We start from the raw sequence: 12,276 nt of genomic DNA on the forward strand, positions 1-12,276 counted from the left end.
GCCACATCAGGCAGGGTGAGAGGTTGTTAGCCTGTGGCCAACTCAAAGGGACTACTCTCAGAAGAATTGCTACGTTGCAAATTGTAGCAGAACTGCACTGTGTCCACCAAGTTTGGCCAATTTTTTTGATTGGCTGTGACAAAATGCCACAAGTACTCCTCTAGCACTGCGTTCACCCGCTTCATCTGTCCATCACTTTGCAAATAATTGCTGGTGGAGAAGTTCCATTGAGTGCCCAATGCTTTAAATAGTCATACCCAAAAGCAGCCAGTGAACCGCACATCGCGGTCACTGGCAATGTCCAAAGGCAATCCTCAATGCTTCATAACATGACTCAGAAAGAGACTAGTTGTGTCCTCCGCAGGGCAACTTTTAGGGGCCGCCATAAACACCCCATTGAAAAATAATCGACCACCACCAGGATCGACCCCTGGGCATCTACCTTTGGTAAGCCTGTGATAAAATTCATAGAGACGCTCTGCCAAGGTCTCTTTAAAATGGGCAGAGGGTCAAGCAGTCTTCCTGGCTTTTGCCTCTCTGGTTTGTCCTGCTAACAAACCAAACATGTACGCACACCCTCCTCCATTTGTGGCCAGTAATAGCATCGAGACAGAAGTGCCTATATCCTGCTCTATCCCAAATGACCCGCCCATTCAATGTCGTGCATGTCTAGCAACAATTCCTTCATCAGGCTGAGAGGAACATAGACGCGTTCTCCTTTGGCATCGAGTACTCCATCTCTTGGCCAAAAATGGTTGCATGCACCTTCTTGCACTAACTGAACCAACCATTGGGTCATAGGGTCAGTCTGAGTGGCCTCCCAAATGTGTTGTAGCATATCTCCTGCTACTTGTACAATTGTGGCAATATGTGATGCCTGATTGAGTGTTTCAGCCGCCGTATTAGTCTTTCCCGCACGATGCACTATAGTAAACTCAAACTCTGCCAGAAATTCTTGTCACCGATCCTATTTGGGTGACAAGCGCTACTACGTGGCAAAGTGTGCTACATTGTCCGTCTTTACTATGAACGACTGCCCCCAACAAGTAGTGTCATCATAAGCGTAGGCAATGCACTACGATAGTCATTTCCTTCTCGTACATCAGGTACCTCCGCTTCGTGCCACTGAGCTTTCAGCTCTCATATGCGACATGATGCACTTCTTGTAACAACACTCCTCAAAGTGTCATGTCAAAGGCATCAGTTTCCACCACAAAGGGCTTGGTGAAATCAGGTAACCGCAATACTGGCTCCTCCATCAACACCTTTTTCAGGTTGTGAAAGGCTTGATCACAATGAGACATCCACTTCCAGGAACGATCCTTCCGCAACAAGTTCGTTAGTGGGCTGGCTATACGGGAGTATCCTTCTATGAACCACCGATAATAATTAGCTAGGCCCAATAATGACCTTAACTCTGTAACTTTTGTTAGGATGGGCCAATCGTTAATGGCCTGAACCTTCTGCGAGTCCATCTCTACGTTCTCTTTGCTCACAAAGTGCCACAAGAAAGGCACCCGTTCTTGATAGTAACTTCACATCAGATCTAGCTTTGTGAAGTACCTTGCGCCTTCCAACTGATCGAACAGATCTTCAATGCGCAAAATGGGGTACTTGTTCTTCACTGTGAGTTTGTTCGAAGCTTGGTAGTCCATGCACATCTGCAACATGTTGTCCTTCTTCCTCTAGAATAACACTCGGGGCACCAAAAGGGGCCTTCAAGGGTCGGATGTATCCTGCGCATGACAATTCATCCAATTACTGCCTGAGTTTCACCAACTCTAGAGGGGCCATTCGATATGGGGCTTGCATAGGGGGCTCACACCTGGGACCAACTCAATGACGTGGTCCACATCTCTCAGAGGGGGCAACACCTTAGGAAATTCTCTAGACATTACATCTTTGTATGCCTGCAGCAATTCTTGCATCGGGGCAAGGACTTCGACAGTCGAGTTCTCGAACAGAGGCAAGGTATGTGACCTCACCTTTTCACAACCCATCCCATAATTGAAGAAAGGATATCATGGGCATCTCTGGAATGGCCCCACGCACCAACGTGACTTAGCAGAGACATGTCTTCTCATTGAGCACTATCAACTTTAAGTGAGGATACATAATGGCCTTCACTGCAACAAGAATTTCATGCCCAAAATGACATCAAAGTCATCAAGGGGCATGGCAATGAATTCACGGAGTCACATCCATGTGCCTATTGTCATATGCACATCCACTACAACAAAGCAGTAGATTAGCGATGACCACATTCCATCGCTAATCCGTCGCTAATCCGTCGCTAACCATGTTAGCGACAACGCGGCGACAGTATGCTTACGTCGCGAATATTTCGACGCTAACTGGCGACGAAATAATTCTGTCGCCAAGTCCGTCGCTAATTGCGACGGAATAACGAGCGCTATATTCCGTCGCCAATCCGCCGGTACTAAACGGCGACCACGGCGTGGCGACGGATTTAATTCCGTCGCTAAGCCGTCGCTAGATTAATATGAATAGCGACGGAATCATCCGTCGCTAATCCGTCGCAAAAACAAAAAAAAATCAAAAAAAATTTATTTAAAAATTAATTACCGAGAACTGTACAATTTATATTTCCTGTACAATTTATATTTCCTGTAAATAAAAAACAAACCACACAAAAAAATTCATATAACAAGTATCTATAATAATTAATCGTTCCACCTTAAAACTAAGAAGTTTAATTATTTACAATTCAACAATTACAATTAGGAAAAATAAAAAAATAGAACTTCTTCAACACAGTCCTCTAATCATCGCCAAGATTTTGTGCGTCTTCTTGTTCATTGTCTTTATCTGTCCCTTCAGCTCCACTACCCTGATTATCGCTAGCAGCCTACACAAGAAAAGAACAGTCAGTATTGATAAACAAAATATAATGAAATAAATTACACACTATATGTGATTCTATCATGTGCTCATGTGTGATCTAAGGCAATAAAAAAACTCTATATGTGATTCTATCATGCTCATATGTGTGCTAAGGCAGTCAAAAAATTGAATATGTGATTATAACATGTTCATATGTGTTCTAAGGCATATAAAAAAACTCTATATGTGATTCTACCATGCTCAGATGTGCTTTAAGGCAGGCAAAAAACTATATATGTGATTCGATCATGCTCGTATGTGTGCTAAGGCAGTAAAAAAATTGAATATGTGAATATAGCATGCTCATATGTGCTCTAAGGCAGGCAAAGCCAAAAATTTTATATGTGATTCTATCATAAATGATATATAACATGTTCATATGTGTTCTAAGGCAGTTAAAAAACTCTATATGTTATTATAGCATGTTCATATGTGTGCTAAGGCAGTCAAAAAACAGAATATGTGATTATAATATGCTCATATGTGTTCTTAGGCAGTAAAAAAACTGAATATGTGATTATAGCATGCTTATGTGTTCTAATGCAATCAAAAAAACTTTATATGTGATTCTATCATGCTCATATGTGCTCTAAGACAGACAAAAAGTTAAATATATATATATATATATATATATATATATATATATATGTGATTCTATCATGCTCATATGTGTGCTAAGGCAGTAAAAAAATTGAATATGTGATTATAGCATGTTCATATGTGTTCTAAGGCATCTAGAAAAACTCTATATGTGATTCTACCATGCTCAGATGTGCTTTAAGACAGTCAAAAAAACTATATATGTGATTATACCTGAGAGGGACCTGGAATCGAAGATCCCCTATCCTGAACAGCGGCCTTGATCTCATTTCGGAGAAAGGGGGCGACGGTGTATTGGAAGTAGTTATTCAGTGATTCATTAATGATCTCGCGTACATCATCACCGGAAAGAATAGTCGGCTGCTTGGAGCTTATGTCGGCGCAAGAAGTTGGTGAGCCGTAACTGGAAGAACCAATAACTGGTGAAGTGTTCATATTACTCCCAAACCCGAACACGCGACCTTTTTTGGGTTCACCTGCTGCAGTCACCCATGCTGTAGGATCAAATGATGGATGCTGAGTAGCGTCTTCGCCATATCGCTCTACCATTTGTTGCTCATATGCCTCCTACAAAATAATGTTTAAAGTATTCATTAATAATTAATGATAACATTATGATGACTTGCATATATATTGCAATGATTATTAATAGAATTAATACATACCGTTGTCGTTCTCGCCTTCTCTGATACGAAGACTCCCGTGGTCTTCCGTTTATGTGTTTCTACAAACACATCCTTATATGGTACACTGCCTCCTTTTTCTGCTTCCTGCGAAGTTAAATGACAAAAGATTTAGTACACAAATTTGCAACTATACTTATAAAATTAATATTATATATTGATGAGTTACCATTTTCTTTAGGTGGCTCCCAAATGTCTTAGATCCACCTGTGTGTAGATGGGCTTCGGGCATCTTCGATCGATTTTGTGAAGCCTTCGCAGAGCGATTTTTAAATGCATCTCCCGCCCACATATCACACATTTCATCCCAGTAATCTCTCCTGATAGTAATAGGACCATGGCCCTTCCACAGTAATGGATCATCTACTACGCCAGATGCTTTTTTTGCTGCAGTCTTCATAGTGTGCAGCATGTCTGCAAATCGATTGGCAGCCACCTTCTGCCACACCTTCCTTACATCATTTTCTTCCACCGTAGTTGCAAAGCGATTCGAAGCCTACAAATATTTTCAGAAAGTTAGTAGACATTGCTTAAATAAATTAAATATGAAACACATTAACTATGAGGAACAACTATATACCATGAATGAGGACCACAATCTGTCTAATACCTCCTTTGGGTACTCTTTCCATTGAGCAACTGGTCCTGGTAGATGTTGAAGAAGTGAATTCCTAATCTCCCGTACTACTTCTTGTGGCTCAAACCTCGTGCTGCACATGAATTGTTACACAGTAAATATCAATATAAAATATTTAAAAGATATGCAATAATTGAAAACAAAATACTTACGGTCGATTATCGATATACACTATTCGAATGAGTCTTCTTGTGCCAGCCTGAGAAGACCCTGTTTCCTGTGTTGGTTGTTGACTTGTGCGATCAACTGGTGTAGGTGGGTCGTGTACAGGCGCAACATCATCTGTAAAAAAATACACACCAAGTTCTCAGAATGTGCATTTGAACTAATCAAGCATCTAATTAGTTATATGATATACCTATCACAGGAGCCCGTGAAGATGAAGGTTGAGCCTGGCTACTACTGGATGAGCGACCACTATAACCTCCACGAACCATATTCTAACAAATAACATATGTCATACAATACATTCAAATAATTCACATCAAGTATTACAATGCATTCAAGTCATTCACATCAAGCATTGCAATGCATTCAAATAATTCAAATCATTGACATCAAGTATTGCACTAATTCAAATCATTCGTTAATTTCATAAATTATAATACATTCAGATAATTGAAATCATTCACATCAAGTATTACAATGCATTCGAATCATTCGTATCAAGTATTACAATACATTCAAATAAAATTTTTAATCATTCACACCAAGTATTGCAATACAACTCACATCAAGTATTACAATGCATTTAAATAGAGGTTTGTAGTATAAGATTTTGCTCACTAGCTTGAGAATTCTTCCTCGTCACTAGTTTGACTTTCTTCTTCTTCTTCTTCTTCTTCTTCTTCTTCATTGTTTGCCCATCCACTTGGTACATCATTTGGATCACATTCCTCTATGAATGTTTCATCAGCCAATGGAGATATGACATGCATATCATGCGCAACATCGTGACCATAAGCGAAGTCACAGACATCATCTGATTGATAGTAATCACTGTCTTCAGCTAACTCATCTTCTTGTAACTGATCATACTCGGGGTATAGTTTGGATTTCACCTTGCAAACTGCCCACCATTCATTTCTATCTGACTTTTTTATACTCGGATATGAAGTATAATAAACTTGTTGAGCTTGCGAGGCTAATATGAATGGTTCATATGTTCCAAACCTGGATTTATGATTCACCTCCACAATGCCTGAAGCTTTGTCGAGTCTTGTTGCAGTTGGATCAAACCAATGACACTTGAATACCGTAACCCTGTTATTCATGCCTAAGTAAGTCAACTCCATTATTTCCTCTATAACACCGTAGTAATCATGTTCATTTTCACCGTAGCTGCTACCCTTGACACACACGCCACTATTTATCGTTGATTTGTTTATACCGTAGTCTTTTGTATGGAATCGATAACCATTTACGATATACCCGTTGTAGCATTGCACAACTTTGGTCGGACCATTTTCTAAATCACATATTCCTTGATCTTTAACATCACCATGGCGAACCTACGCACAGACATAAACAATTATTGTGATCACGATCAATTAAGTAACTTAGTGTTGTTTATAAGTACAAAATTTATGTTAGCTTCTTTACCAACTGTTTCAACCACTCCACAAACTTAGTTTCACGTTCTTTTTGTACTTCTGCATTAGTGAGATGTGAAACTTTGCTTTGCAACTCCAGATCAAATCGTCTGCAAACCACAAATACTTATATTACCGAGCCATGTATCCACATATAGAACATAAAAGGATTTATAATTGAGTTGCATATACATATACTTACTCAATGTATGGGTCGATCGCTGAACAATTAAAAAAAATATAGATGTGTGCTGCATCTTGCTCTCGATCTGTCAATAGCCTTGATCGGCAACTACCAAATGCATGCCCAAGTCGTTGAAATATCGACAGCTTGTCAGCTACAGTTACTTGTTCTCCATCATCGTTACGGGGCGGGCATGTGTAACGTGTTGAAATATGAGGTTCGAAGTACATAGATGAGGAATTTGAAATCTCTTCTAAAGTGTACGCCTCACAAATAGAGCCTTCTACTCTTGCTTTATTACGAACCTTTTTTTTTAGGTCGAACATGCATCTGACAAGAATATACATTTCAAATTTTAAATATCTGTCATTAAAGAGACAAATATAAAAAAACATATACCTTTCAAATGGGTACATCCATCGATATTGCACAGGGCCACCAACCCTTAGTTCATATGGCAAATGTATGATCAAATGTTCCATAACATCGAAAAATGCTGGCGTAAATATCTTTTCTAACAGACAAACAGTGGTGATGACAGAGTCCTCGAGATTCTTTACATCTGATACAATGACCTCCGATGCGCACAATGTTCTGAAAAATCCGCTCAACTCAGACAATACCCCCCATATAGGTTTGTCTAACATATCATGGAATGCTAGGGGTATCAATCGTTGCATAAAGATATGACAATCATGGCTCTTCAACCCATATAACTGTCCATCGTCAATCTTCACAGCCCAAGCAATGTTAGAGACATATCCATCTGGAAATCTCAGTTGTCTCAACCATTGACATACATGTTTTATTTGATCAGGTCCGAGCACGTACTTTGCCTTTGGTTTCAGTACTTTGCCATTATACTCTTTGAGTTCCAATTCTGGTCTTTTACATATTAATTTTAAATCCATACGGGCCTTCGGATTATCCTTCGTTTTTCCTTTAATATTCATTATTGTATTGAACACATTATCAAACACATTTTTCTCTACATGCATCACATCCAAATTATGTCGTATCAATAGGGTCGGCCAATACGGTAGTTCCCAAAAAATAGATTTTTTCGTCCAATTGTGTTCCTTCCCAAATCCACGGAAGGGTGTAGGACTGCGGGCATCTGTTAATACATCTGGAAAGTATCGCAATCTTCTTAAAATCTCTATGCCAGACAATCTTGAGGATGGACCTTCCATTTCAGTTGTGCCTGCTGTAAATGCATTCTTTTGACGTCGGAACGGATGATCGCTGGGTAGAAATCGACGATGGCAATCAAACCAGCAAGGCTTTCTTCCATGCCTCAATCTAAAAGCTTTGGAATCCTCCATGCAGTACGGACAAGCCAACCTCCCATGTGTGCTCCAACCAGATAACATAACATATGCAGGGAAGTCACTGATTGTCCATAGAACAGCGGCCTTCATGTTGAAATTTTGTTTTTTGTGGGCATCATACGTGGTAACACCGTCATCCCACAGTACTTTTAATTCATCAATCAATGGCCTTAGATATACATCAAGATTTTGGCCAGGTGAGGTCGGACCAGGGATCAACAGAGACAAGAAAAGATTTGGACGTTTCATACACAAGCTTGGTGGAAGGTTGTATGGAGTTACAAATACTGGCCAGCATGAGTATGGAGTTGATCTACCCCCAAATGGATTAAATCCATCTGTACATAGACCGAGTCTAACATTTCGCACTTCCATTGCGAAGTTCTGATGAGTACGATCAAAGTGCTTCCAAGCTTCAGCGTCAACAGGATGCGTGATCTTGTTTTCATCGTGTCGAACTTTATTTGCATGCCATCTCATGTGTTTAGCTGTCTTTGAAGACATATACAATCGCTGCAATCTAGGAGTGATAGGAAAGTAGCGGAGCGACTTGTATGAAACTTCCTTTGATCTCGTGCTACCATTGCCTCTTGTCTTTGGCTTGAACCGAGGATGCCCACATGACGGGCATGATATGTCGTTTTCCTGCTCCTTGAAATACAACATGCAGTGATTTGGACAAGCATCAATCTTTTTGTAACCCATACCTAGAGCGTTGACCATAACTTTCGCACGATAGAAATTTTGTGGCAATTTCTCATCTTTAGGCAACATACTCTTCACAATCATGCACAAACGGTCAAAACATGATTGACTCAAATTATACTCGGACTTCAAATTCATTAGTTGAAGAACTGCAGACAAGATAGTGTGACTCTCACAACCGTTCCAAAGTGGCTCATCAGCATCTTTAAGTAAATCATAAAATCTACTAGCTGCATCGTTTGGTGATTCTTCATCTACGACAGTTCTTACATCACTAGAACTCATAGCAGAACCCAGTTCTGTTCCTGCAGCATTAAATATCAAATTCGTATATGGATTATCGTGCACCACATTCACCCGTGCATCAAAATCGTTTCTAAATTCTTCTCCATGAAACGCCCAGTTCTGATAATCACTCACAAAACCCTTCCTGTATAGGTGATGTCTAACGCCATGAGGTTCTACAAATCGATTATTCTTACAAATCTTGCAGGGACACCTAATCCGACCTGTGGGATCTACCGTACTGACACTCGCCGTTGCAAATTCAATAAAACTATCGACACCATCCATATATTCATGCGATAACTCATTGTCCACTATCCTACGGTACATCCATTCACGGTTTGCAGTCATTCTGTCGTATGATGTTACGAATAGTATCCTAACGAATTAAGAAAAAAACAATCAGAATGCGACGATGAAGAAAATATCAAATTTATCATGCAATATACTATGTCAAACAATAACAAGAATTTTGATGCATGTAGTGATAACTTAATATTTTCATGTGCAAACTATTAATGACATGATACAATCATTTGAAGCATGCTTTTATTATAAAATTTCACATGGAAGTCAAAATCAAATTGAAAGTAACTACATGCAAGCATGGATACAATTACATCAAACATTGCAATACATCATAATCATTCATATCAAATAAATGGCAAACATGTACCTGCAGCAAACGCACTTCAATATCTCACTAACTACTACCATGCTTAGCATGGACTCCGTACTCCAAAAATAAGAACACTTCCATATTTCTACATTAAAATCATGCTCAGCATGATCTCCGAACTCCAACAAAGCAGTCCTAGATATCAACAACTAAGTGAGTGTGTGAACAATAAAGTGCTGCATTCAATAAATTAAATAACATGTGATACGTTTGCATCACTTACTCACCACGGGTATTTACCCGATTTGCATTGTTTTTGTCATTTACTTACCACAGGTGGCCGAGCACGAGTTGGTTCCGTTGAAAAATCTGCACAAAAACAAAACAAATTAAGTAACAAACTAACTAATCATGAAACAAGATGAAACACTAACTAAAAAAATTAAAACAAATTAAAACAACTCTAACTAATTGAAAGAAGAGAAAAGAAAAATAGTATATATGTTAAGCCAAATCTAACTAGAAGATGCTAATTTAACAAACCAGCTATAACATGTTGAACCAGTCGACTAACATAAAGTCATAGACAATTTCTAATCTGAACTACTTAGCAAAGGAATAGTAAATCAATCAATTAGTTTACTAGAAAAGATGTGAACTCCGTTTAACCACCACTATCATAAAGAATTCAAATAGCCCTAATCTAACTAACTGATTGTGAGAACATTAAATACCAATCTATCTAAGAAAAATATAATTATAAAAGACTAATAGATTGAAATACTCTAACTAACCAGATTTCAAGAAAACAAATTGAAGTAAAACTAACTACCAGTAGACATTAACAAACTAACAAATTGAACAACATGGACAACTTGTATATATACATTACAAAAAAAATTTCAACTTAAAATCCATATGGACAACATATATGCAAACTACACTTAAAACCATATGGACATCTTATATACACATATTACAAATTTTTTTTCAAGCTAATCACATGGACAACATAGGGATCACATAATAACTTTTTTTTTTTTTAAAAAGAGATCACATGGGCAGCATAGGTATCCATAACAAAAATTCTTTTCAAAACAGATCACATAGGCAACGTAGGTATCTCATAACAATTTTTTTTTCTTCAAACAAACACATAGGCAACATAGTATTCCTACTAAAGATTTTTTTTTCAAACTGATTTACATAGGCAGCATATGCATTAAAAAACAGATTTTTTTGAAACCAATTCACATAGACAGCATAATATATCTCATAACAGATTGTTTTTTTCAAAAGCAATACACATCGGCAGCATGTTATTCCTACTACAGATTTTATTTTTCAAACGATTCATATAGGCAGCATAGGCATTCAAAAACAGAATTTTTTTTTTGACAAGTCACTTAGGCAGCATAACGCAGGGGGTCGACCCCCCCTGCCGGAAAGCACGGCAGGGGATTAAACCCCCTGCCTTTCCGGCAGGGAAGGGGGTTAAACCCCCTGCCGGAAAGGCAGTTCCGGCATGGGGGGTTGACCCCCTGCCGTGCCTTTACGGCAGGGGGGTCGACCCCCCATGCGTTTCCGGCAGGGGGTCGACCCCCCCTGCCGGAAACGCAGGGGGTCGACCCCCCCTGCCGGAAAGCACGGCAGGGGGTTAAACCCCCTGCGTTTCCGGCAGGGAAGGGGCGTACCCTTTGCGTTTAGAAGAAGAAGAAGAAGAAGAAGAAGAAGAAGAAGAAGAAGAAGAAGAAGAAGAAGAAGAAGAAGAAGAAGAAGAAGAAGAAGAAGAATATTACCTGCGCTTCGCCGGACGGTGGCGGGAGGTTGACGGGGAGCGGCAGCTGGCAAGCGGCGGCTGGCGAGCGGTGGACGGGGAGCGGCGGCTGGCGAGCGGCGGTGGCCGGACGGTGGCGAGAGCCGACGGGCGGCGGGAGGGAGCAATACAGCGAAACAGGGAAAAGAGAAAGAGGGATGAGATTAGGGATTTACGCGACATTTAGCGACGGCTTAGCGACGGAAAAATTCCGTCGCTAAGCCGTCGCGAAACCAAAATACCAAAAAAACGACAGAATATATTCTGTCGCTACTCCGTCGCTAATTAGCGACGACAGAGTTCCCTCTCTAAATCCGTCGCTAAAATGGTGTTCTTGTAATAAAAAGTAGCGACAAAAACATGCAGTCGCTAATCCGTCGCTAAGTAGCGACAGATTAGCGATAAAAGTCATTTCCTCGCTAATCCGTCGCAAATTAGCGACAGATTCTATCTCTAGCTAATCTGTCGCTAAGTAGCGACGGGAAAAATCCGTCGCTAATTAACAATTTTCTTGTAGTGATCCTATGCAAGCCCACTTGAAGATATTGGCTCCGCATTCATGGACTTGATCCGATTGGGGTGCTCCACCAATTGTATCCCCAATATCCATACCGCCATTTCTACCACAAAATTGTGGGTCGCCCCACTATCCAGCAAGGCCATTATAGGTTGATCGTTGATGTGGGCCTCCACATAGAACAACCCTGGGCAAAGGCCAAGACTGTTGCTACCAAGCTACAATGTGTTCACTAATTGCAATGGGGCCACCCCTACGGGAATACAAGACACGAGGGTTGTTTCCGAGGGCTTCCTCCTTAGTGACCACATTCAACACCTTCTTTTATGGGAAATCTTTGGCACAATGAGGACCCTTGCAAATGAAATACCCCAAGAATGAATTGTTTTGTGAGGTCTCTGCC

At 40.0% G+C, this 12,276-nt stretch overlaps 2 protein-coding genes across 2 annotated transcripts in view; one reads left to right on the forward strand and one right to left on the reverse strand.

Moving 5' to 3' along the window:
• Nucleotides 1-12,276, forward strand: part of LOC149838983 (BTB/POZ domain-containing protein At3g05675-like) — an 88,554-nt gene that overhangs the window by 35,836 nt on the left and 40,442 nt on the right. The window lies entirely within an intron of this gene.
• On the reverse strand, nucleotides 2,567-3,948 carry LOC149838984 (uncharacterized). The gene is made up of 2 exons (XM_090007889.1): nucleotides 3,718-3,948; nucleotides 2,567-2,869 (listed from the first exon to the last, which is right to left on the reverse strand). Exons 1-2 carry the CDS (start codon nucleotides 3,937-3,939, stop codon nucleotides 2,783-2,785), a joined length of 309 nt encoding a protein of 102 aa, XP_089864015.1. The 5' UTR covers nucleotides 3,940-3,948; the 3' UTR covers nucleotides 2,567-2,782.

The sequence above is a fragment of the Nuphar pumila genome, chromosome 5 (genome assembly GCF_984573655.1).
Source record: "Nuphar pumila chromosome 5, dmNupPumi1.hap1.1, whole genome shotgun sequence".
Lineage (NCBI taxonomy): Eukaryota > Viridiplantae > Streptophyta > Magnoliopsida > Nymphaeales > Nymphaeaceae > Nuphar > Nuphar pumila.